Genomic DNA, 23,090 nt, shown 5'->3' with positions numbered 1-23,090 from the left:
GGGGGCAGAGCCGAGTAAGGGTGCTGCTGTGGGGAGCAGGAGGAGGTGGGAGGAGGCAAGCAGAAGGAGACTGGCACGCGAGGCGCGCGGAGAAGAAAGTTGTGGGCGGAGTCGCGAGTGGCTCGGTCTCGACTGGGATACATACCAAGTCTTGCCGCTGGGCTCGATCACGACAACCCTGGAAATCTCCGCAGGCGCACTGCGAGGGTGGCGGATTGCACGCGTTCGTCGGAGGGCACAGAATTCTGCAAGCCCCTCTCGCGGTAATGTTGCGGCGGTCCAGCGATCGACGACCGATACCGCAGGATGGCCCAGATGGGCTCTGCTTCTTGCACACGAACCGGCAGAAGCACGGGTGTACTTATACGGAGATTGCGCTGGCAAAGACGAGGGCTGCCGTGGTCAGTGCACCCGCGAAGGCTCGCTAAGCTGCAGAGAACGATCCAAAATGTACGTTCGTGCCCTTCCGTGCGATCAGACACTGCATTGGGCACCGGAATGGAGCGTTCCAGCCCAGCGCTCCTTGTCGGGCCTTGTTGGTCTGGACCGCGTTAGAATTGAGCCGGCAAAGCCGACCGTGCTGCGTACGTACTGGGGGACACACAGCCGTAGCCTATCCAGAGCTTGCTTGAACGGAGGCGCTGCCTTCCAACCACTGTACCTGCTTCCCGACCAGATATCCAGCGCCATCAGCGGATATTTTGCCTGAACGCATCTGAGGAGTACCACAGGTCAGCGTCAGACGACCTAGATTCAAGAGTGGTCAGACGCACAGTATCAGAACAGCCGAAGCATGGAAGCCGCCGCCGAACGTCTATTCAAATCCACGGAGCGCAGACCTCGTCTTCGACGTTTGTGCGATAAGGTTCAACCACGGGAGCACACCATCTATCTTCTGATTCAAGGTCTTCTCCCTTGGATGCAGCAGAACAGCGGGACCAAGGCTCCTATTCCCGGGACCTGGGCTCGCCACGGCTCGTACGAGCACCACCATAGCCAGGCGCTGATCAAATGCTATTCCAAGCTGAAGCCTCAGGAACTGCGAACTTTGATGATATTCTGTGCCTCGCCCACACGCCGCCGGACACGACTTGACCACGACGTCCAAGGACCCGAATACTCGGACGTTCGGACGGACACGAGCCGAGGGCGGTTGTGTGGCTTTGGAGACCACGTACATCCGGACAAACTGTGACTCCATCCATAACCAGCTGCGGTGTCGTAAGCCTGGGGCGCCAACCCCAAATACACGAACGGGACTCACGAGTGCACTGCCGACGCAGCCCACGGCCAAGCTCGAATGGCCTCGACGCCTACAGTGGGGCCTGAGCACCGTGGCCGCAGAAGGTTCGTGGATCTGCCAAAGTAGTCCGACTGTGGAAGAGAGATGCGAGGGCGTTGGAGCGCCACGAGAACTTGCCTCTCCTGGCGACCCAGTTAGTAAAGTGAGTGCCGGCACGCCGCAGACGGGCATGAAAGCCTCGTTGGCAGGCCCAGAGCTGCTCGTCGAGAGTCGATCCCTCCGGCTACTTGGCGCAAGCCGACAACAGGCGGGCGAGAAAGCCGACATGCGTGGACATTGCGGGCGCGGTGCGGCACGTTCGGGTACCTGACCAATATGCATGGCCGACTTCACAAAGGACTGACAATTTCATTTCGGCCGGCGTACGATCCCAGCGTAAGAACCAAGCTCCGAATGGTCCGAATGCCGCGCAGGGAGCGACCGATCCTCTCGAGGCGACGCGCCGGCAGGGGATGGTCCGTCTGTCTGCAGCGTTGCTTGTTATGAAGCGGAAGTCGAGACCTATATGATAGAATCACCGCGGTAATCGGTACATATAAGCTGAGATGGTTTGCATACTGTGATGCAGTGCGTGAGGACTCACCAGGTCCCGGGAACACACGCCGCCCCTCTGCGTCTGCGTGTAACTCCGCCACTGCTTGCACCGTCCATGGACCATGGTGAACACACTGCAGCGAAAGTACCGCATCGGCTGGGCGCTGCCATACGACAATGTGCGAGGTGAATCTGTCGGTCTTCCCGGCCACGCTTGACTGACTTACGTGCTGCAGGAGCAAGGGGCAATATGAATATTTCATTGCCGCGGACACGAAGACCGACGCCTGGCGGTACAGCCGCTGTTTGCTGTCGAGACCCTTGAGCTCCACAGGGCATGTCGCTCGTGGTTCCAACGCCAATCACAGAGGATGATAAACAGCAATGCACATCACTGCGTGCCCATACCGCGAGGTGTCAGGTATGTGGCGTGGTCCAGGGGAACGAACGCTACTCGACCTGACGTGGACCAGCCAAGCCAAGACTTGGCCCTTGAGCCTCGAGGGCTCGAGACCCGAGACGAAGCTTTGTCGGCCGGTCGAATGGGGCTGTCTGAAAGGATTCTGTGACGGGCACCAAATGTGCGATCCTGATTAGTGAGTGACTCCTGACCAGATCGTGCGGCCCGAGGAAGGCCGCCTCACATTCCACTAGCGGCCATGGACCGGGCTGGCTCCTCTGAGGCACCGTGCGCTGTACCTCAGGCTCCTATGGTGAGGCAGGGTCCAGAGCAAACGCTAGTACACCTCCATCAGGTATAGCAGCCGCACTAACACGGTGACCAGTGCGCGCGCGCGCCTTCAAATACGCCATGCCGACGTCGAATCGCATACACAAAGAAGGTACGGTGTACGTGCCTGCGCGCCCTGTCAGCACACCTCAAGATCATTCTATCACTTGAGATATTCGTACCTGGACCTCGAGGGCGCACCGTGAATGGCCCGGCCCGACTCAATATAAAGCGAGCACTCGAGCCGCCGGACAGGACGAGCGGGGAGCGGGGATAGCGTGGACGGATGGTGAGCCCATGCGGACACACCAAGTCACACTACGCATACAGTCTGTGAGGGAGGCTCCCATGAGAAGGCGATTCATACGTTCCTGCACGTCAGTAGACTAACTTCCCGGTTCCTTTCGTGTCGTTAGAGCGCGACGTTTCGTGCTTGGTATGATCTGGCCGACAGAACGCAGGGAGACGCATGTCGTCCAGGGCGTGTTCGACGTGTCGCAAGGCTTGCAACGGGCCGTAACGACAGAGTATGCCGACCGACAGACGAACGGCGGCACAGGGCGCGTCCACTCCGCGAAGCACGCAGAGCCCGACACCTGTTCTCGATCCCCGCCCATCAGGACACGCCTCGGACACACAGCGGCGTTCGTACCTTTAGCCAGCCCCAAGAACCCAATCAGCGACCACGTCCAAGTTCAGAGTGTATGTTCAGCCTGGGAGCCCGATCAGACAGCGTAGACAATTGACGGAGATTACGCGGTTGCAGGCAGTTCTTCTCGGTTCTTGTAATGGCATGTCTGAATAGGCCGCTCTGAACACGCGCTCAGGACTGCAGGAGGAGACACATGTCACTTCTCAGGACAGCTTCTCGGACGATTTGCCTGCGTACAAGCTCACCTGTAGCATCTCGCGTCGTCACGGAGCATATATGCTGCTAATCACCGCCACCATTGTTGTCTCCCAGCCCGTATGTTTCATACGGCAGCTTAGGCCCCATATTGATGTGTACGTTGCATAGAATGAGCCCCACATCGTGTGCAGGTCCTGTACGGCGAGCACATCCCTTCTCAGTACCTATGGCCTATAATTCCGTGCGCGGTGAGACTCACCCAGACGAGCCTCCGAGTCGTTGTAGCGCATCGCGATTTATGCTGGGTCTCCATCTCGTGAACAGTCCAAAGATCATCCATTTCGTCGCAGGCAGCAAGGTGTGAGACGGTCGTGGTCGAGGGGAAAGCAAGTTCGTCGATCGAGCTACGCGACGCGTCGCGTCGGAGGCGCGTCGGCCAAATACGGGAGAGCTGACTTCAACTTGGAGTAAGTCCATCTTATTCTAAGTAAGCTTATCAGATAACTACGGTGAAGTCGCAGACCACCGGAGCTAAGTCACTGACAAGGAGGCTCCATCCAAGCTCTCCAACGTCATACTACTAGCGTGGTATACATGTAACAATGTCCATCGTCCAACGATACATACGGCCCACAACAACAACATGCGCGAAGTCCGCCGTACACACCACACAACCAAGTCCGAGTCCGGGTCCATGATGATCGATGATGCCTCACCGACTCCACGAGCATATCGCTCGCTCGTGCGTCGTCTTCACCAACCTCGTCCCCTCACAACGCCATACCCACACCGGCAAACGCACCCAGGAACGTCATGCCCGCTGCGACACCGGCAGGGCCAAACGCCGGCATCGCGAGGGGCACAGCAGCGTTGTTCAGGCTCGTGCCCGTCCCGGAGGCCGCGCTCGTCGAGCCCGTGCCCGTCCCGCTCGACGAGAGCAAGGTCGCGACGCTCCTCGTAGTCGAGCCCGAGCTTGCAGGCGTGGTAGAGAGGCTGAACGTGAGCGAGTCCGACAGACTCGGCAGGGACGTCGCACCGATGCCCGACGACACAGTCTCGGTGTCCGTTTCGGTTGCGGAAGAATCGGTGACGGACACATCGGTGGAGTCGGTGGATGTGGGCAGGATGGTGTCTCCTGTGGTGGTGCTCGCTGTCACGAGAGTGTCCGTCGCCCCGGTTGGCAACTCGGAATCGGAGGATGTGGTGAGGGCAGTGTCTATGGGCGGCGTGCGGCGTGCGGCGTGAGTGGACAGAGTGTGAGAGGGGCAAAGGGGGCACGTACCTGTATCCGTCACCGTTGAGTCTTGGGCGAGGACACCGCAGTAGGTGAGCGCGAGGGAGAGCACGATGAGCTTGGCGGCGGAGAACATGGCAGTGTGTCTCTCTAAGACGTGAACAGAGGAAGGAATGGCGGACGAGACGGTATGCGTGTCGTGCAGCGAGAGGCGAGAAAGGGAGAAGAAGGCCGTGCTGTTTCGTGCACCCCCAGCAAGTATATATGAGCACGCACCTTGCGCCCTAGGGCTCTGTTCCTTCGCCTGTGCTGCATCAATGGGGTGCCTCCACAGCGCTGCTGCGCACGACGGCGCGTCTTCGCCGTTGGCAGCTCCGTTACCCTCCTTACGAAGCGACTCCACTCCCAACAGCCCCGCGACAAGCCGTGTTCGCGGGTGACCCAGAGCCGCCTGAGAGAGGTATGGAGGATCCACCGGGGTCCCGCAGCCGGAATGAATGGCGGTTGAACCTCATGCATAGCTACTCACGCAACGGTCATCGGGCATGTTGAATTTGCCTGAACTTCCACGGCGGTGCGATGGCGAAACATGGCCGTGGACACTCAACGTCACCGTGACAAGCGACACAGCTCTAGTGTGTTGATAATCCTGCATGATAGAATTTACTGTCCGTCAGTCAGAGCATCAAGCACAGACAATTCATACTGTAGACGCACTCGCTATTCTTGTGACCTTGGCCTGAGAATACATAACGGTATGCTGGCGACATGGGAGGAGCAAAGAGACGAAGGACAGGTGAAGCGCCTGGACAGCCTGGACCTGACGCGCGCCTATCCAATCTTATCTCATTCCCGGCAAAGACCGAAGCCTTTCTCCCGGTTCTGTTCAGTGTTACTCCAACGCTCTTCAAGTTCCTCCACCTTGTCTCTCTGCTCACTACTTGCTCATCATCAGCACTCAGTACCAGTACTCAGTATCCAGCGTCAGTACCTACGGTTTCGGCTCAAGCTCAAGCTCAACGTGGTGCTATGAAGCACGAGGTTAGTGACGGCGGCTGACCATGGAGAAGTGGGACGTCAGGATCGAGACGCGGAACCGCGAAATATGGTATGTCGAAGTGTTCCCGTTAGAACATGAGGAGCTCCAGCGGATGCTACGGTAATTGCATATATGTGGCGGAGTCTGGCCTCGCGTCGATCCCAACAAACTACATACCATCCATCATCCATCATGCGCACTCCTACGATCCAGCTCTCCGCGTTTACCCTCCTTGCCCTGGCGATGTGCGGCGGTGTCAGCAGCGAAGGTGCGTGCTCTCCATCTCCATCTCTACATTTCCCGTTAGTTCGGACGACGGACGGTTTCCATTTTCCATGTCTTATCCTCCCTCGGGGTACCCCTTGTTGCAATTGCTGACCCCCGTCCTCGTCCTCGTCCTCGTCCTTGCAGTGCTTGACTCCCAGCACGAAGACCCGTGCATCATCACGTCCACAATCTCGTCGTACAGCCCGGTGTTTGTCACCACGACTCGGACGATCACCGTCATTGCGACCGACGTCGCCTCCGGAGCATCAGACGCGAATCAAGCGAGGCTCCAGGCTCTTGCATGAATACCCTTTCGGAATCCGGATGACGCCACGATACCAGTCCTAGTGTGGAGGACATACGGTCATGGATTTGTAGCATATTGTACCATTATAATGCACCGCGGCTACTCGGACTACGGACTCTGGACTGTGGAGCTACCGCGTACTCTATCAGCTATTGCACCGAGGCAGCAAGGCATGTGCATCGGGCTGCCTGGCGCTTACCGCCTTGTCCTCGACCGCCATCTCTGATTCTTTCGCTCCCCGACCTTCCGACATCCAACGCTGTGACTCTCTGCGAGCCTGCGACATATCATGTATCTGCAAGGGCAAGCTTCGTCCGGGAGAGTGTTCCTACTAGCGCGTGCCTTCTTGCCGCCGTAGCTCTGGCCTGCGGGACAAATACACGGACTCGAGTCTCGTTGGGGTCTTGGGGCTGACATACTAGGCGGCTGCAGCCTGGCTGACGTTGAGGAGCTGCGTCGACGTCGAGGTGAACACTGAACGCCGCTCGGAGGCTGACGACACAGACCCGACTGTAGCGGCCTCCCGATAACCTGCCCACTTCTCTTCAGCTTCCGCGCCGCGTTTTCCTCCTTTCTTAGTACTCTCGCCCTTGCTCTCTAGCCTCTATCGCGCTGGTCCGCACACCATGGGTAATACTCACACCAGCACTCTCTGCCCTCGCGACGGGGAGCAGCAGCAGCAGCAGGCATCTGCATATGCATCATCCCGCATCGACGCCCTCCTCGCCGCGCTCTCCCCTCTGCTGCAGTCACCCGGGCCGTCCCCATCCGTCCAAGCCCATGTCAGCGAGCTCCTCCCGCACACAGCGAAGAACCCTAGCACATCCGGCGCGACGACGGGAGGCTGGCACGGCCACGGCCAGAGCGCGCCGCACACCCTCCAGCGCAAGCTGCTCGAAACCATCGCCACCCTCTGCTCGCTGCACGTCTCCTGCGCATCCGCGGCCGTCGCGCTCACACTCACCTCCGAGCGCGTCACGCTGTACGTCGCCACCGACGCCGGAGCGCCGGACGACCTGAAGCGCGATGTTGCCGCCTGGATCGCGGCCATGCGCGCCGTCGCGGAAGAACAAGACTCGGACTCGGACGCCCCCAACGACGCGCCCAGCGACGCGCCCACCGTCGAACTCGCAGCGCACCCCAAGACCACCATGGTCCTCGCCGCGAGCGTGTTCCGCGCGTGCTACGCGAAGCTCCGCGCGCGCATCCGGGACTCCGGCCGCCTCGCCGACGTGCTGCAGCGGCTCAGCGAGAACGTGCCAGTGCCAGTGCCGGACAAGGAGAAGGAGGAGGAGGAGGAGGAGGGCCCGTCGGACACGGACACGGACACACACACACCGCTCGGCACGCTGTGCATGAACCTCGCGCTGCTCATGCGCTGCACGGAGCCAGAGCCAGAGCAAGAGCAAGAGCAAGAGACCGATGCGCGCTCGCTGGCCGCGGCGTGCGTCGCGGGGTGGGCTGCGCACCAGGCGCTGCACGAGGACTGGGAGCTGTGTTGGACGGTCGAGGATATCGGTGAGTTCCACTGAGTACTGTCTCCTCTCTCTCTCGGCGAGCGCGCACAGCGACTAGTGACGCTCAGACTACGAGTACTGATTGTGAATTTGTGAACGCGACAGACCCCGGCGCGATACAAGTCATCGAGGACGCCTGCGCACTCTCCATGCTCGTCGACACGCTCGTGTCCCTCGCGAGGTGCGGCGGCGTCTCGCTCGCCCTCCCGCTCCAGTGGGCGGTCGAATGGGTCGAGCCCCCCGCCCCTGCCCCCGCTCCCGCATCGTCCACATCCTCGTCCACGTCCACGTCCACGTCCACCTTCGCCTCCTCGAGCTCGCGGCGGACCGCACCGCACCCCGAGAGCGTCCTCCTCAGACACATCGTCGACAACGCGCTCTCCGTGCACCCATACATCGCGACCTCCGCGCTCCCGTGCTACCCCTGCGTCATGCTCGTGCGCGCCGTCAACCGCGCGCAGGCGCCCTCCCCCTCCCCCTCCCCCTCCCCCACCACCGACAGCAGCGACACCGGCAGCGGGACCCGGACTGAGACTGAGACTGAGACTGAGACAGGGCGGGACTGGGGCTTCTTCATGCTGCGGGGGTGCGACGCGCGCGCGGTGCTCCCGTGGTCCCATCCGTGGGCCGCCTCGGACTTGCACTCCGTTGATGTTGACGTGGAAGTTGACGTTGACGTTGACGTGGACGAGGGTGACCGTGCAGAGCGCGTCGTGCGCGAGCTGGAGAACGGCCTCGAGCGCGACCTGCAGACGCTGCAGAACCGCAACCGGAACCGCAGGCCCGCCCCCTCCGGCTCCAACGCCAACAGCATGCCATTACTTGTCCCAGTAGGCAACGTGGGCGATGCGGGCGATGTGGGCGACGTGCACAGGTCGGCAGTGCGCGAGCTGCAGCTGCACAACGACAACGACAACAACAACGACGCGGAGACTCGGAAGCCTGCGCCTGCCAGTGTGCCAGTGAAGGTGGTGAAGGTCCACCACGTCCACTGGGCCCGGGAGCAGCCGCCGCCTCCGCCCGCGTTGACGTTGCCGTTGCGCGCGGTGGGAGTGGGATGTGCTGCCAGTGCGGGCATGCGGCGGTCGTTGACGCAGTAGGAGTGATAATTAGGGATGTTTCTGTTTCGGTGATCGTGCACCATGCACCATGCATCATGGCGTGGTCTTTGATTCTTGACTGTAACAATATATGTATCGTATCGTAGCCGTATGACGGAGTTTCGAGTTCCCGGGGGGAGGAAGACTCTGCGCCTGAACAGGCTGGCTGGCGGCTGGCCGCAGATATTTGTTAGTGCATGTTATATACTTACATACATAGGATCCGAAGCTACTGGCTGGCCTCGCTGCTGCTTCCGGCCACCATTGATCACTGTCTGTACATACTACATGACTCCGGGAACACTCTCAAGACGGCGGGTCCTACAGCAGCAGCAGCAGCAGCACGAATCGCACCCATAGCTAGGGCGCACCTCTAGATCTCCTGCACTTCAACATCTCGATACAAGTGCAAGTGCAAGTGCAAGGGCTCGTCAGTGGTCTCGACAGATTCAGACTGCTAAACTGCTAAACTTCCCGATTATTGAACCTCAAACCTCAACCTCAACCTCAACTCCAGACTCCAGTCCGAGTACTGGGCGTCTGCATTGCCCAATCGGGAACCGTCTTACTGACAGCCCCCTGTCAGTGTATGATTCCGTGGGCCGACTCAAAGCCGATTGCAATGGAGTGCGCGGGTTGCCTGATTATTATACAATTTCATGACAATATAGTCCTCTATCTATAAGACACCATGAACTACTACATTTGCTTGCGTGCACGAGTCGAGAGGGTGACCGTCCGCAGTCGAGAAGTCAGTGCAGGCAGGGGCCGGCCGAGCCAGAGAGCCTGAGGCCGGCACCCAGCGTCCAGCAGAGCGGTTGCGCCAGTGCCTACTACTACCCAGCGACAGTTTTCCATCCTCCCTGGCATCACGTCGCGCTCATCACTCGTGACAGCCTCGCACAGTGGCACCACCACGTCCTGTGTCTGCACGACTCCGTCTGTCCTAGCTACATAGTACAGTGCACCGACGATGCTCAGGGGCTGCCTTACTGGCACTAAGGCTATGTACCATTACCACTCCCGCCCGCGGCGGGTCGAATGTCGCTCGGACGTAAGTAACGCGTCTGGCATGAATGTACCACCCACCGCTTGAGTTACAACGACTCGGCCCGGGCTGCTGAAGTCAGTACTAGTCACGGTGATGCCATCAGCGAAACGGTGCGGGTACGATAGCGCGCTACGGTGGCTGTAGCACACGATAGGCGCCGTCTGCGCAGATGGTGTGCTACAGCGTGCTATAGCACATCGTGGGGGCCTGCGAGAGGCTACGTTACATTGTATTTCCATGCGATGTGCTGCGATTGTTCTATCATACTCTGTATTGCACTGCGATGTACCATCGTTAGCTATAGATCTAGCTCTAGAACCAACGTTGAAGCGGCCAAAAGTTGTATAGTTCAAGTTAGAAGAGGCGCACAGTGCCGCGCAGTTTCGAAGGCGACAAATGAGCGCTGTGAATTACAGCTGTTTGCGAAATCAATGTCATTCGGACTCCGACTACGCGAGCGCGCAAACGACGCGATTAATTCAAAAAAATCGAGAAATTCGAGAGGTCCCAAAGAACGCACTGTTTCTCCCACCTGAATGACACAGAACCCACCCTATATGCTTACGAGTTGCCTGCAAGCTTGAATGAGGTGAATAGCATGGCTGGATGACGAGATATGGGGCCAGTGTCACCAGCAGGTCACCAGCTCATGGCCAGAGTTTGACTTCCTTTCTTCGTGAGCTGGTCACTGTAATTGTATCTATATACATCGTAGTCTGGCCCAAGGTGCGTATAGAGATCAAAGACAGAGAAATCTAGAGGTACATGCCTAGATTTCTTTGTCTGCCAACCGCCGCGGTAAATTCTCGCAATAGGCGCCAAAGTGACGCCAGGATGTTGTCGTCTATAACCACACATAGGCAGTGTTCTCGTCTCCAAGGAGTAATTGGAGGAGGTAAATATGAGTATTATAGTATACCTGAGTGGTTAAATGGAGCCGAGTTGGCACAGAATTGCGTCTTGGAGACACCTTGCTCACATTATGAGCTGGATGCGCTATCTCATGAACGGAGCCATCTACTACCTTCATTCAACTTCACAGGCGTAACAATTTGTTCAAGAAATCCTTGTAACTGATTACGCCAGAGTTAAAGGTCAATGGAAGAGGTGCAACTGAATTCTAAGACTCGCGACTTGGTGGCGCCTGGTGGCGCCTGTCCAGCGCTCCCTCACACCAGTGCTCAGCCGACTTCCTTCGCCCGCTGCGCCCTCAAATCTTGTCGAATTCCCTTCAAACTTCCTAAACCTGTAGCTCTCAAGGTGCTCTAACGATTCATGTAATTTGGTTATGTTTAATGGGTACGTAGCCGTGAACAGCGCAGACACGGCTTCTGATTTTTTCGATTTTTTGGAATTATTCGCGCGCGCGTCGTCGGAGCCCGAATGACATTGATTTCGCAAACAGCTGTACTAAAGCCGGGAAAAGCCTTCTACTTCGTATACATCGTCCAGATGGTAGTCCTCATCGTGTTCGACGTTACCAAGCATGGACTCTTCGTCCTCCAGGTCTGACCTATCCTCTGTACCATCCGACTGCTGCGCCGCCTCGTCTGACCCAGGTCCCTCGTCGTCGTCGTCGTCGTCGTCATTGTCATCCTCGTCCATCCTGCGCCTTTTTGATGCCCGGTCACTGCGGTCGTCGCGACCACGATGCTCTTGTTCCGAGTCTTCGGGCTCAGTGCTTGCATGACGACGCTTTGCGGTACGTTTTCCCTGCGCAGTACCGGATGCGCCGGGGCTGCGCAACAATTTGTCCGCGTCCGAGTCGTCCAAGTGCGAGTTGACCAAGTCATCCGTGTCCGAGTCGTCCAAGCCCAGGACTTCGAGTACAATGTTACTTACTGGTTCAACTAGGTCCTCATGCCTCCTCTGATTCTCCAGACGAGCTCGCTTGAACTCCCGAAACTCCTCGAGCTCGATTTTGCGTTTGCTGACGAAGTTCGCAATGCTTGCCGTGCTATGTTCACAGTGGTCCTTGTGATAGCCCCAGCGTGACGCGCTTGTGGTTTGAAACTTGCAGCCAGATGCGTTGCAGGAATACATGGCAAGAGATGGTGAAGCACGAGGAAGAGAACAAAGCGTGGGAACCTTGCGTTGGGCGCAGCATTGCACGACTCGGACGTAGTTTGCTTACCCTCTCCCACCAGTCTTTTCCACCAACACTCGCAGGACGCCAAAGGAGCCAGGTACATTTCGTAGAGAAAGGTACATTCCGTACCATCCTGTTGCTGCGGGTAAGGGCTAACCTACTGATATCGCAGGGGTTGATAACCTCTCCCTGCGGCACTGCGATTGTCTGCGAGCTCGTGCTTGGGCACCGGATCTGCAGGGCCACAGGGTAGAGATGAGAAGTCACTGGTTCCATGGTCGACGCTTGCACGCAGAACAAGGATCGGAGATATTTGGCCCGGAGTCTTGGACATCGCTCTCTCCCTCTCCGCTGTCGCGCTCGTCGCCCCCGACCTTTTCCCCGTCGTTGCGCTCGACCTCAGCGACGATGGCGTCCGTTCCACAACATTCCCAACATCCCTTTTTCACCCATCTTGTCGCTCTCTTGTCCGTCTACGAGCTCGGCCCCTCCCTCCCGACGCCCATCCCCAAGTGTGACGGCCCGACCGATTGGCAGATCGAGAGCATTCACCGCTCTCTTAGTGCAATGGCGCGTCGGATGTGGACCGCGGAGGAGGCTCTGAACTCTATTCGTGCCGCGGAGAACTGTGGCCCAGAGTCCAAGAAGCGACGAAGTGTCGGCGACAGCCCTCCTATGTCCTCTTCCGGTTCGTCTCTCAGCGACACGACCTGCACCGACATCAGCACATTTGCCAACCGTTCATCGTGAGTGTCTCCCTTTTTCACTCCCACAAGCTCCGTCGAGAGCATCCCGGGCACGCTCGACGATATGAAGGACGTCGAAATGTCCGACAACATCAGCGAAGATAGCAGCAGCGAGCCCACCCCCCACCCTGTGTCGAACGGTCACGGCACCGGTCGCACCCCCAACGGTATGACCATCAACCTTGACGGTGTCGTGAACACTCTGGACAAGATTCGCCGTGCTGCCGGCACGACGAACAACCCTAGCATTGCTTCGGCTCCCCCCTCGGTTCAGGCCGACCATGTGTCGTGCCCCGGTTGCGGCAGATTAATCACGGATACGGCCACCATCTCCAAGATCGTGAACATGTCTACTGGCGAAGTCTCTTCCCCCCTCGTGGTTCCGCCCGGTCCTCTCGCCGCGGCGGCCTTCGAGTCCGGCATGAGCGCGGTTGACGAGCTCAAACTGTTGTAGACCCAGGTTCAGGATGTCGCGCGCGTCTGCAACGCTGTCGCTCGTGGAGACTTGTCCCAAAAGATTACGGTGCCCGTGCAGGGCATGGTCATGATCCAGCTCAAGGACGTCATCAATGCCATGGTGCGTTTGAATGACTCTCGCTTGACGGAGCGCCGGCGCTGATCTGTCTTCGGGAAACAGGTGGACAAACTCGGCCAGTTCGCGAAGGAAGTCACTCGTGTATCTCAGGAAGTCGGTACGGAAGGGTACGTCTTCCTTACTTATGCAATTTCCGCTCGTCGCTACGCACGGGACGACACGATGGCTGAACTGCCGACGCACGTACGGTCTATCGCAAAGGTCACCAAGGCTGTCGCACTGGGCGACTTGTCCAAGCAAATCGAGGTCGACGCTCGCGGCGAAATACTGGAACTCAAGAATACGGTCAACGGCATGGTGGTCCGGCTTAGAGCATTAACGGCAGAAGTCACACGAGTAACGATGGAAGTCGGTTCCAAAGGTCAATTGGGTGGTCAGGCGCACGTACCAGACGTCGAGGGAGTATGGCAAGAGTTGATGCGTAACGTAAGTCATCAGTCGCTCAATCGCAGATTTTGATTTGGGTTGATCAGGCGTTCGTTTTCTGACGTCGGGGATGGTTAGGTTAATCGGATGTGTTCGAGCTTGACGGATCAAGTGCGGTCCATCGCCAAAGTCACGACCGCCATCGCTCGCGGTGACTTGACGCAGAAGATCGACGTCGAGGTCGAGGTCGAGGGCGAGATGCTCACGTTGAAGCGCACGGTCAACTCCATGGTGGACCAGTTGAGCGCATTCGCATCGGAGGTCACACGTGTCGCGTTGGAAGTCGGTACCCAAGGTATTCTTGGTGGTCAAGCTCGCGTCGAGGGTGTCCAGGGCACTTGGGCGGATTTGACCAGGAATGTCAACGTAAGTATCGTACTTCCCTGGCACATCAGCCGCAATCGCCGCAGCCGAGAAACTCATGAACGACGATGTGCAGAAAATGGCCACGAACTTGACGGATCAAGTGCGGTCGATCTCCGAGGTCACCAAGGCCGTCGCGAACCTGCGATGACCAAGAAGCGAGGCGATTTATGCGGAACCGGGATGACAGGGCTTGACGGACAATGTCACGCGTGTCGCCAAGGAGGTCGGAACCGAGGGTCTGTTGGGCGGCCAGGCGCAGGTCAGCAACGTCGGTGGTACCTGGAAAGAATTGACGGACAACGTCACTAACTTCTATCTCCCGCCGCCAAGATGCTCTCCGAGCTCGGGTCGCCAGGTCAGTCCGGCTCGTTCTTCTACTTCTCACGCGACTTTGCTTCTTCTACCAGGACGAAGGCGGCCTACGCGCAATGGCCAAGGCGAGCGAGAACATGGAAACGATCTATTACCTCGGCGTCATCGACGTCCTCACCCCATATAATCTCCTCAAGAAGTGCGGGCACTTCTGGAAAGGGTTCTGCGCGGATCGGGTGCGTACTCATTCTCCAGTGCCAGCTTGCGCCAGTTGTAGACACGAGTGCTGATGACGTCCTTGTATGTAGCACAAGATCAGTCCGGTTCCGCCTATCGAGTACGCCGGCCGCTTCTTCAGTTTCATGAAGGCCATCATGCGTGCAGGTGAAGGCGGCACGCGGGTCAAGTCCGAGCGATTGTTCTCGCGCCTCTTGCCCCAGTCTTGGTCTCCGTCTCCGCCTCAACACTCATCGCAATCATCCCCTCTCGTCTCTCACAACTCTACTTATCCCGGTCGGTTGTCCGCGTTTGTTTTTTAGACTATCGTATTGGACTGATCGCATTCTCCCTCAACTCGCTTCTTCATCCCCCGCAGCTCCCCATATCCTATTCGAAGCATACACAGCCAAGTTAGGACCTCATCCAATCCCCTCGTCTCTCACCTGAGTTATCCTGGTCGGTCGTCCGCGTTCGGACGGCCCAATATGGCAACCCAACGCGCGAACTCGCGTTTCTCACGTGATCGAGGTGGGGCCTTTCCCCCCATAAAATCCTCGCCCTTCTCGTCTTGCCCATCCCCCACTCTCCCTTCAACCACCACAACCAACGCCCCTCGCCCCCAATGTCCAGATTGACTCAAAGCCTCCTCGCCGGAGTGACCAAGAAGACGGTCGCGAAGAACGTCAAGACGCCGACCCCGAAGACGCCGCTGGCGAAGAAGGCCCCGAAGACGCCTCAACGCCGGGGGTTGCGACCAGCGGCCCCGAAGACGCCTACTCCAAAGCCTAAGGCCTCGAACCAGAAGGCGTTGCCAGAGAACGAAGACCCTCCCGCCAAGGCCCCCACGCGGAAGCGAAGCGCTCCTGCCACCAACGAGGGCCGACCGAAGCCCAAGAAACGCAAGGCGTCGGCCGCGGATGCCGACTCTGAGGAGGCTGACGAGGTGCAGGATATCGACGAGGAGATGCGCAACCCTGCATACCTCGATGCCCTAGTCAAACTTGATCCCAGAGCTAGGTAAGTGCCGGCTATATGCGCCCGTCTCCCATCGTGTGGGACGTTTGATTGACTATATGCGCGATTTCAGCGAGGCTACGCGTCGCAAAAACCGGTACAGCAAGGTATATCAGGCCGCGCGCATCATCGGACGGTATACATACATGGTTGATGCGACTCACTGCATTGCCTTCCTCGTTGCCGTCGATGGTACGGACGACAGCGATCGCCCATGGGGGTGAGTTCTTTGCTCGTTGTATGCATTGTTCTCTCATTTCCTTCACAGAACCTCTATCGAGTCACACGAAGATGATGGCTTCGAAATGTCCTACCCGGCCTTCATCAACTTCCTCCCAGGCATTGAGAGGGCAATTCCCGTACTCAAGGAGAACCCTGAGCTTATCCAGAAGCTCGGGAGATACGTGCGTGTGCCACGATGGTCCTCACGCTTACATTGCTGATGTAGTATCCTCATACAGGTCGAGAAAGTCACTGGCAAGACCCGCAGTGACGACATCGTTCGCCTCAAACCGCGCATCGTCCAGATCCTCGGCATCCCTGACCCCAAGTACACCCTCGTTGAGAAGAGCAACCGTGGGTTCCGCCATGCCACGCTCGCACGACTCCTCACGCCGAAGTCTAAGATCGATCAGTATGATGCTGATCCAGAAGGGTACGCAATTCTTCCAGTATCACTCTTCGAGCTCCTCGGTACAACTCGAGGTTGTAGCTCGTCGACAATGTCCGTCGAGGCAGCCATGCCGTACACGACTTAGCGGTCTGCAGCTACTCATGGTTCCTGGACCCGCACTCCGCGAGCTGGGATTCCTTCGTCTCGCGCGTTGCCGCTCGCCCGCTCCCTCTATTCGGCTTCATGTCTGGTCTGCATCGACTCGGGCTTCACATCGTCGTCGGCATCGATGACAGCCTCCACTTCCTTCTCTTCTGCCTCATTGTCCTCTCCCTGTTTTCTCTTCTCTGAGGCAACTGGCACTCACGTTGTCTTCCACTGGCAGCTTTCGTCAGTTGCTTCTAGATGGCAAGGTCAAGCTATGGGGAAAGGATTGGTGGATGGGGCTCTACGACGAGACCCTCACAGTGCCAGGGAGGTTCAAGGAAGGGTTCCTCAAGAACCCCAAGCTGGTTGAGGTGCGCGGCAGTGAGCGCGTCTGCCTGCTTTGCTAATGACACCCATCCAGATCTACTTATACCTCTTCCGGAGCCAGAACTCTGCCGAACACGAGTCGATCACCACGAAGAAAAAGAAAGGCCAGCCGTCTCTACAGGAGAAATACCGCCTTGGGAGGGTCTCACTACCATCCATCCTGTACACCGCGTGCATCGTACGGATTGCTACATGTTTGTGTTTTTGTTTCTCAGAGCTGACCGACTTCTTGCCAGGGACGCTTTTGCATTACAGGTCAAACAGAGTGGCGCGACACCGACGGCGCATGGAATGCACGCGAGTTCGTACACTCAGTCATTCTCTATGCTGGATCGCACAAGCGATGGTACGATAACATCCTCCTGTGGTGGGATAGGTACGTGTTCACTGTCTAGTGTGCCATACAAAGCTGACTACATGCCTTCGCTTGTAACACACAGTCGGGTGTATGGCGATCTCAATGGCGAGGGTCCCACCGATGAGGAGGTCTCTCAGACAGCCGCTTACCAAGCCATGTACGAGTCTGATGATGAAGAGAGCGACATCGAAGGCGGTGTCGGGGGCCGGTTCAACCAGAAGACCCCGAGTCCCTCACCTGCACCATCACAAAACAACAACCTCGAGTCCGATGACGATAACGGCATCCCCTTCGTTCGCACTGGCACCAACAACATCTTCGAGAATGATGCGGACGATGCAACGCACGACAACGTTGATCTGAACAAGACCGGGGAAGAGGATGACGAAGACGGAGTCGAACCCAATGACGAGTACTTCGGCGGGTTATTCGCGCAGCCTGCCGCCTCAGACAGCGACGAGGACGAGGACGTCACAGCAAAGCCTAAGCCCAGACCCAAGCCCAGGCCCGTCAAGAAGAAGGCCATGGACGTAGCTCAGGACTAGTAAGGTGACTCGCCAGCTCCATCGAGCTGTGCGGGTATACGTACTCGTGATCGCGTGTTCTGACATCTGCGACAACCTTCTAGGACTTCGGGCACTCAGCCCCCTCATAGCAAGACTCGCCCTCAAATGCTGGTGCTCATATCTGGCTTGTCGTCGCTCTCACGCGGAGAACTACGCACACATCAATCAAGTTATCGCAATCGCACCCACGCACCCAGTCTTCAAGTTCTTCTGGTCACTTCCATGTGCCACCGTCGACAGTCTCCTCAAGCTCTCACACTCGATCTTTCCGCAGGCCGCGCTAGCACTCGCTCTCTCTGCAAGCTCTCGCTTCTATCTTGAAGCTCTTTCGATTGCTCTCATACACAGGTCCTCGCACGCATTTTCAAGCTCTCGCGTACTCACTCTCGTCTTGAAGCTCTTGCAGTTGCTTGTCAGGTACTCGCTCTCGCTAGGCTCGCGGCCATCGTCCCGTTCTCGGACGTGGACTTGGAGCGCTGTGCCCTCACGTCTCGGTTGCTAGCATGGCTTTGCGGTATTCGGACTCTTAAAGCTGCTTCGTTCGCTCCGCTGTGTATATTGTACCGTTGCAATGATATTATTCTGCCCATATTTGTTCCGATCGAGTCGCAATTGAACTCCTGCGCGCAGTCCCCGCCCGAACCTGTGCGATGTTACTGAGGTAATGCGCTAAGCTATCGCACCGCCGGCTGGGTGCTATCTCCCACTCCCTATTGTACTACAGGTGCGCTATGGCTATTGGTAGCCCACCATGGCCCCACCCGCTGCGTGCTATGGCTAGCCATAGCACGCTACCATGTGCTATAGCACCAAGCTTGCCCTGATGGCACCGTGGTAGCACACGGTAGGCGCCTACTGTGGCTATAGCCGAATACGCGTACTACGGCGTGCGACAGCCTGCCATGGTACCCGCGCAGGGTTTAGTGATGGCGCTTTTGCTTAGTAGGTTACGCTCAAACGGACAAACGTCCAAGAATTTCCATATTCAGTCGTGCCAGTGGAAGTGGTACGGGATGGTATCGAGAGTCGGATAGACCTGCTCCCTCAGGCCCAGGCTCGAGCTGTAGACTCCTGACTCGTTACCAGCGGCCCGGGCATGCACGCGCTCTGCGCACTGCGCTCAGGCTCTTGACGTGCTACATTACACATCACGGTGGTACGTGCTACGTGCCTACTGACTGCGTGTTGAGATCTCGAGACTCTACTCCGAGTCGGAGTCGCAACCACTTGCAGGCAAGCAGGTAGTAGGGAGACCTGAGGCAGACAGATGGCAGGCGGCGGCAGCGACCCCCGGGATGCCACTGGCATTTGAAAATTCAACTCCGAGTTGGCCCCGCACTCGCGTAGAAGATGATACGTATCTTACCACCGCACACCAGATCCTTGAAGCTCGAAGTTCCACGTCCGACAAGAAACAAACCGGAGCCTAGGTGAGGATCCGTTTCTCTCTCTCGTGTCTCCCGCGCCGTCTCCTGCGTCTCCTGCGTCTTCAAGCACCGTCCTCGGAGTCTCACGCGCGGCACCATATATGACCTCGAACAGTCACAGCCCCTTCTGGCAGCTTGGCAGCTTGGCAGCTCAGCAGCTTTGCTACATGATACATGATACATAACGTCCGGCGGGACCACGAGGCCCGAGCCCGAGGACGACTCCGAGCCTCGTCTCCTTCACATTCGCATTCGCATTCGCATTCGCATTCGCCCTTCGCCCTTCGTCTCTCACCTGTCGCCCTTCGCCCATCACTCATCGCCCATCGCCCATCGTCCTCAAGTCGTCCGCACAGTCCCAGTGCCACGCAGCCTTTCCAGTATCTCCAATTGGCACCGTTCGCCTACGCCTACGCCTCCGTCTCCTCCTAGCCACACTCTCCCTCTCACTCTCACTCTCACTCAAGGACATTAACAACCACCCTACGCACCTCGACCCAGACTCGACGAAAGGGCACCCCTCCCTGACACTGGCACTGGCACTGGCACCGGCACCGACAGCCAGAGGAATCCAGAATCCGGGACACTGTGCGCCGGCCCGCCTCTCCGAGGAGTCGTCCGGCGACTCGGACCTCGAGGCAGACCGCCGCCCTAACCACGGACGATGCACACACACACGGACGACAGCGCCATCATGATGACAGGTGGCACTGGCAAACATAAGTACTAGTCTGCAAGGGTCCACCTGGTCGGTTCCTTCGCTCCTGGTCGACGTCCAACATCCTTTAGCCTGAGCTGTAGGCGTCAGAGGCACACACTACACTAGTACTGGTTTCGGTATCCAACATAAACACACTCCTCTTCTGGCTAAATGCCAGTCTAGACGCAAGCAGTCCCGCGCATCATGCAAGACTTCGACTTGCAGGGTCTGTCAATAGTCCCGGCACCCACCCCACGTGTCATGCTGAACCTCGTACACGACGCGACGCAGTCCGCATCATGCATCGTGACACAAGTCTGCGCAACCCAAAGTACGATGACACCAAACCATATCCATTCGCTCCAACAGTTCGAGAGAAGACAACCACGACATGGTATTATGTATACGCGAGAGTACGACCACAACATCAAGAATCGTCCAAGTCCAGAACCTATACAAGTCCGTGCAAGCGTGTATCGCGTTCGCCTCGGGTTTACCGAAGCGAACAGAGCGGCGTATTTTCTGCAACGCTCTCAGCATCGACCCCCGACTGGAGTCAATGCGCTCAGAGGACCATGGCGGCGCCAGCGACGACGCCAGCGAGGGCGAAACCGACACCGGCGAGACCGCCTGCGCCAATGCCGAAGCTGGCCTTGAGGGCGCTGGCGGCGTTACTGGTGCTCGCACCCGAGGTGGAAGAGCCAGAGCTTCCGGCGGAAGAGGCAGCGCTGGAAGCGGCCGAGGTGGCGGAGCTGAGGCGGGAAGACAAGCTGCTGCCGATGGCAGAGCCCGAGGAAGAGAGGGAGCTAGCGACGCTGGAGAGCGACGAAGCTATAGACGATGCCGTAGAGGAAACGTCAGTGGCGCTTGAAGCGCCGCTAGTAGCTGTCGCGCCCACGGAGGAGGCTGCGCTAGATGCTGGATGGGAAGAGAGGTCAGCGAGGAGTTGGTGAGGACGAGGCGGTGGGGGAAGAGTGGAGGGAAGGTGGACAAAGTTACCAGCTCCTCGGGAAGAGGGTCTAGTGCATGTCACGAGGACAGGGAAGCGAGGGACGGGAAGTGGGGAAGCATGATGGAGCAAAGTAAGCGGACAGAGACCGCGAGGAACGTTCGTCCAAGGGCGATTGGACGCGGAGCTGAATGGACAGCGAGGGAAGACGAAGGGGTATTCGGGATAGCGAGAAGGTTGAAAACCAGGGCAGTGATCACGAAGGACGAAACGGGAAACGGAAGGGACGAAGGAGGGAAATGGACAGCCAGAGATGGGAGAAAAGACTCACCTGCAGCGCACTCCTGAGACTGAAGGGCCTGGGCGGCGGCTACATCGTCGGCAGAGCAGCTGCTCTGGAGGCAGCTGAGAGCCTGCTGTTGGAAGTTGGTGTCGGTGCAGACACATGCGAGGTCGGTGCTAAATAGGAAAAATGAGGGTCAGGGTTTGGTCAGGTATTGTGGGAGGAGAAGCGAATGAGACGTACATGCTGGAACAACCTGCATCCGAGGCGGCCTGGGTGATACAGGTGAGGATGCATGGGGAAATGCCGGCGGTGGAGGTGGGAGCAGCGCTGCTGGAGGTGTCGCTCTGGGCATGGACGGCGAGGGCAGCAGCAGCGACAGCGAGGGCGGCGGGGGCGAACTTCATGGTGGTCGTGTACGCGTAGGGGAGTCGTGAAGGGGGGGAGATGGAGGGGGGGGGACGAGGCAGAGTCTCGGGAGGGCGGTGGGGATTCGACGGGGGTTCTTATGGGGGCGGAAGTGGACCCCAAAGATGGGCTTGGGACCGCATTGGCGCATACATTCAGCTGTCGTTCTGGGTTCCAGCGAAGGCACAGATGTCCCCTTGTGACGACCCAGAAGTGATCAACGTCATACACGACCCTCCCAGGCGCTTCTCTTCGCATGTCGCGACCACGTGCCCGTGTCTCTCTCCTCCCAGCCCCGCCGACGTCGTCACTTGCACCCGATGCTCACCCCACTCCTTCACCCACCATGCGGGCCCGGCGATGGGAGGCCGCGGGGGAGCAAATCAGCAGACGCTTGGTTCGACGGAATGCACACTCGTCCAGGTCATGTGCCGCCGCGTGATCTAACCACTCCTCGAGTCGTTCCATGTCGTCCGGGACGGGAGCTGTCAATGGCCCGTTCCAACAGCCACCGCCTTCCGTGCCACACGTATATCCAACACGCCGAACAGCCTCAAGCTCTCGGCCGTCCCTCTCCGTCTCCTCCATGGCTTGTTGTCTATTCAGATACAGCGAACACCGTCTATACTGCCCATCCTGCGACCCCACCTTCCATGGCCAAAGAAGAAGCCTAACCGCAACAGCATCCGCGAGCGATCTCCATGAAAGGCTCTTTGAGCGGCGCGGCGTCCCCTCCGGTGGGAATCTCTCCGGGCCTATACTTGTTCGACGTCGCACGTCGCGCGCAGTCTAGGTTCGCCCATCGCGCCCTATTTCAAGCTCGGCGAGGACCTGGCCCATGTCACTCGCATCCACATCCTGTCCCCTCAATTGGACCAACCCCGGGTGCAGTGACCGATTCGACGCAGCAGTTCGCAGTGCGCAGATCCGCCATCCCTTCCTCGCCTCGCCCTTCCGCGCATTGCAATACGCTTCTTGTTCCCATGAGCATCTACACAGGTCGTGTCTCCGTTCGCGAGGTGCACAAACGTGTTGTCGACGTCGCCTGTGCCGCGCAGTCCCCAACGCGCGATCTCCCCGAACGGTCCTTCCGTCGACTAGTACAGAGCCACGCTCAGCCTCTCCGAGACCCGATCGCATGTCAACTGGTCTGACTCGGTGAGTGGCCCTGCACCCTACACCCTACACGCCACGACCCGCGCCTCGGCCCACTGACTTGACTGTTCGCAGTAACTAGTCCTATGTCCTATGTCCGACCTATCAAATAGCACTGGCGCCGGTCAGCCATATCCACGCGGCCAAGAGATAGAATGACCAGGCTCGACCCGATCCCGGACCTCTGTTCACTGTTCAGTCACCATGCCTCTCTTGGAACTGACACGGTGCGCGGAACTCGCCGCAACATCAATGCATCAACATTAACACGTTAACACGTTAATGTTACAATACATTCCCTGCACTGACACGTCCACGTCCACGTCCGCGGAACAAGACGCAGCGGGATAGCACATCCCGGATCCGGGTCCATGTGCCTCTTCACACTGCGATATATG

General features: G+C 58.2%; 10 protein-coding genes across 10 annotated transcripts; 6 read left to right on the top strand and 4 right to left on the bottom strand.

The window, feature by feature from the left end:
- Nucleotides 1-877: 877 nt before the first annotated feature.
- On the bottom strand, nt 878-1,932 carry L226DRAFT_158152 (uncharacterized protein). Its single transcript, XM_067672508.1, has 3 exons — nt 1,887-1,932; nt 1,265-1,804; nt 878-1,211 (listed from the first exon to the last, which is right to left on the bottom strand). The coding sequence occupies exons 2-3, from the start codon at nt 1,622-1,624 to the stop codon at nt 1,008-1,010; spliced, it is 564 nt and encodes a 187-aa protein (XP_067532848.1). The 5' UTR covers nt 1,625-1,804; nt 1,887-1,932; the 3' UTR covers nt 878-1,007.
- A 2,255-nt stretch (nt 1,933-4,187) lies between these two features.
- Nucleotides 4,188-4,787, bottom strand: L226DRAFT_573324 (uncharacterized protein; the record flags this gene model as incomplete). The annotated part of the gene is made up of 2 exons (XM_067684832.1): nt 4,188-4,633; nt 4,700-4,787. 2 exons carry the CDS (start codon nt 4,785-4,787, stop codon nt 4,188-4,190), a joined length of 534 nt encoding a protein of 177 aa, XP_067532847.1.
- Nucleotides 4,788-5,561: 774 nt separating this feature from the next.
- On the top strand, nt 5,562-6,443 carry L226DRAFT_537378 (uncharacterized protein). Its single transcript, XM_067681318.1, has 2 exons — nt 5,562-5,958; nt 6,102-6,443. The coding sequence occupies exons 1-2, from the start codon at nt 5,883-5,885 to the stop codon at nt 6,260-6,262; spliced, it is 237 nt and encodes a 78-aa protein (XP_067532846.1). The 5' UTR covers nt 5,562-5,882; the 3' UTR covers nt 6,263-6,443.
- A 447-nt stretch (nt 6,444-6,890) lies between these two features.
- On the top strand, nt 6,891-8,881 carry L226DRAFT_524846 (uncharacterized protein; the record flags this gene model as incomplete). Its single annotated transcript, XM_067678918.1, has 2 exons — nt 6,891-7,782; nt 7,887-8,881. The coding sequence occupies 2 exons, from the start codon at nt 6,891-6,893 to the stop codon at nt 8,879-8,881; spliced, it is 1,887 nt and encodes a 628-aa protein (XP_067532845.1).
- A 2,461-nt stretch (nt 8,882-11,342) lies between these two features.
- Nucleotides 11,343-11,975, bottom strand: L226DRAFT_524845 (uncharacterized protein; the record flags this gene model as incomplete). Its single annotated transcript, XM_067678917.1, has 1 exon — nt 11,343-11,975. One exon carries the CDS (start codon nt 11,973-11,975, stop codon nt 11,343-11,345), a length of 633 nt encoding a protein of 210 aa, XP_067532844.1.
- A 454-nt stretch (nt 11,976-12,429) lies between these two features.
- L226DRAFT_433046 (uncharacterized protein) lies at nt 12,430-12,648 on the top strand (the record flags this gene model as incomplete). Its single annotated transcript, XM_067674725.1, has 1 exon — nt 12,430-12,648. A coding segment is annotated over one exon (219 nt), but the record flags the coding sequence as incomplete, so codon positions are not given.
- Nucleotides 12,649-13,224: 576 nt separating this feature from the next.
- On the top strand, nt 13,225-14,302 carry L226DRAFT_467336 (uncharacterized protein; the record flags this gene model as incomplete). The annotated part of the gene is made up of 4 exons (XM_067676050.1): nt 13,225-13,344; nt 13,405-13,788; nt 13,867-14,154; nt 14,228-14,302. Coding segments are annotated over 4 exons (867 nt in total), but the record flags the coding sequence as incomplete, so codon positions are not given.
- A 1,005-nt stretch (nt 14,303-15,307) lies between these two features.
- L226DRAFT_573319 (uncharacterized protein) lies at nt 15,308-17,749 on the top strand (the record flags this gene model as incomplete). The annotated part of the gene is made up of 8 exons (XM_067684831.1): nt 15,308-15,702; nt 15,773-15,919; nt 15,968-16,103; nt 16,161-16,354; nt 16,698-16,830; nt 16,881-17,024; nt 17,083-17,222; nt 17,287-17,749. 8 exons carry the CDS (start codon nt 15,308-15,310, stop codon nt 17,747-17,749), a joined length of 1,752 nt encoding a protein of 583 aa, XP_067532841.1.
- Nucleotides 17,750-19,359: 1,610 nt separating this feature from the next.
- On the top strand, nt 19,360-19,888 carry L226DRAFT_537376 (uncharacterized protein). Its single transcript, XM_067681317.1, has one exon. It carries the CDS (start codon nt 19,372-19,374, stop codon nt 19,627-19,629), a length of 258 nt encoding a protein of 85 aa, XP_067532840.1. The 5' UTR covers nt 19,360-19,371; the 3' UTR covers nt 19,630-19,888.
- A 574-nt stretch (nt 19,889-20,462) lies between these two features.
- On the bottom strand, nt 20,463-21,536 carry L226DRAFT_467299 (uncharacterized protein; the record flags this gene model as incomplete). The annotated part of the gene is made up of 3 exons (XM_067676043.1): nt 20,463-20,649; nt 21,174-21,305; nt 21,373-21,536. 3 exons carry the CDS (start codon nt 21,534-21,536, stop codon nt 20,463-20,465), a joined length of 483 nt encoding a protein of 160 aa, XP_067532839.1.
- Nucleotides 21,537-23,090: the final 1,554 nt, after the last annotated feature.

Source organism: Lentinus tigrinus (assembly GCF_003813185.1).
Source record: "Lentinus tigrinus ALCF2SS1-7 unplaced genomic scaffold L226scaffold_24, whole genome shotgun sequence".
Lineage (NCBI taxonomy): Eukaryota > Fungi > Basidiomycota > Agaricomycetes > Polyporales > Polyporaceae > Lentinus > Lentinus tigrinus.
The sequence above is the reverse complement of the archived record's forward strand: the minus strand, read 5'-3'. Positions and strand labels throughout refer to the sequence as shown.

Coding starts and splice junctions, on each gene's coding strand:
- L226DRAFT_537378 (XM_067681318.1), top strand. CDS start 5,883: ATGCGCACTCCTACGATCCAGCTCTCCGCGTTTACCCTCCTTGCCCTG. Junction 5,959..6,101: donor CGGCGGTGTCAGCAGCGAAG/GTGCGTGCTCTC, acceptor TCGTCCTTGCAG/TGCTTGACTCCCAGCACGAA.
- L226DRAFT_158152 (XM_067672508.1), bottom strand. CDS start 1,624: ATGCATATTGGTCAGGTACCCGAACGTGCCGCACCGCGCCCGCAATGT. Junction 1,212..1,264: donor GCTGCGTCGGCAGTGCACTC/GTGAGTCCCGTT, acceptor ACGACACCGCAG/CTGGTTATGGATGGAGTCAC.
- L226DRAFT_537376 (XM_067681317.1), top strand. CDS start 19,372: ATGATACATAACGTCCGGCGGGACCACGAGGCCCGAGCCCGAGGACGA.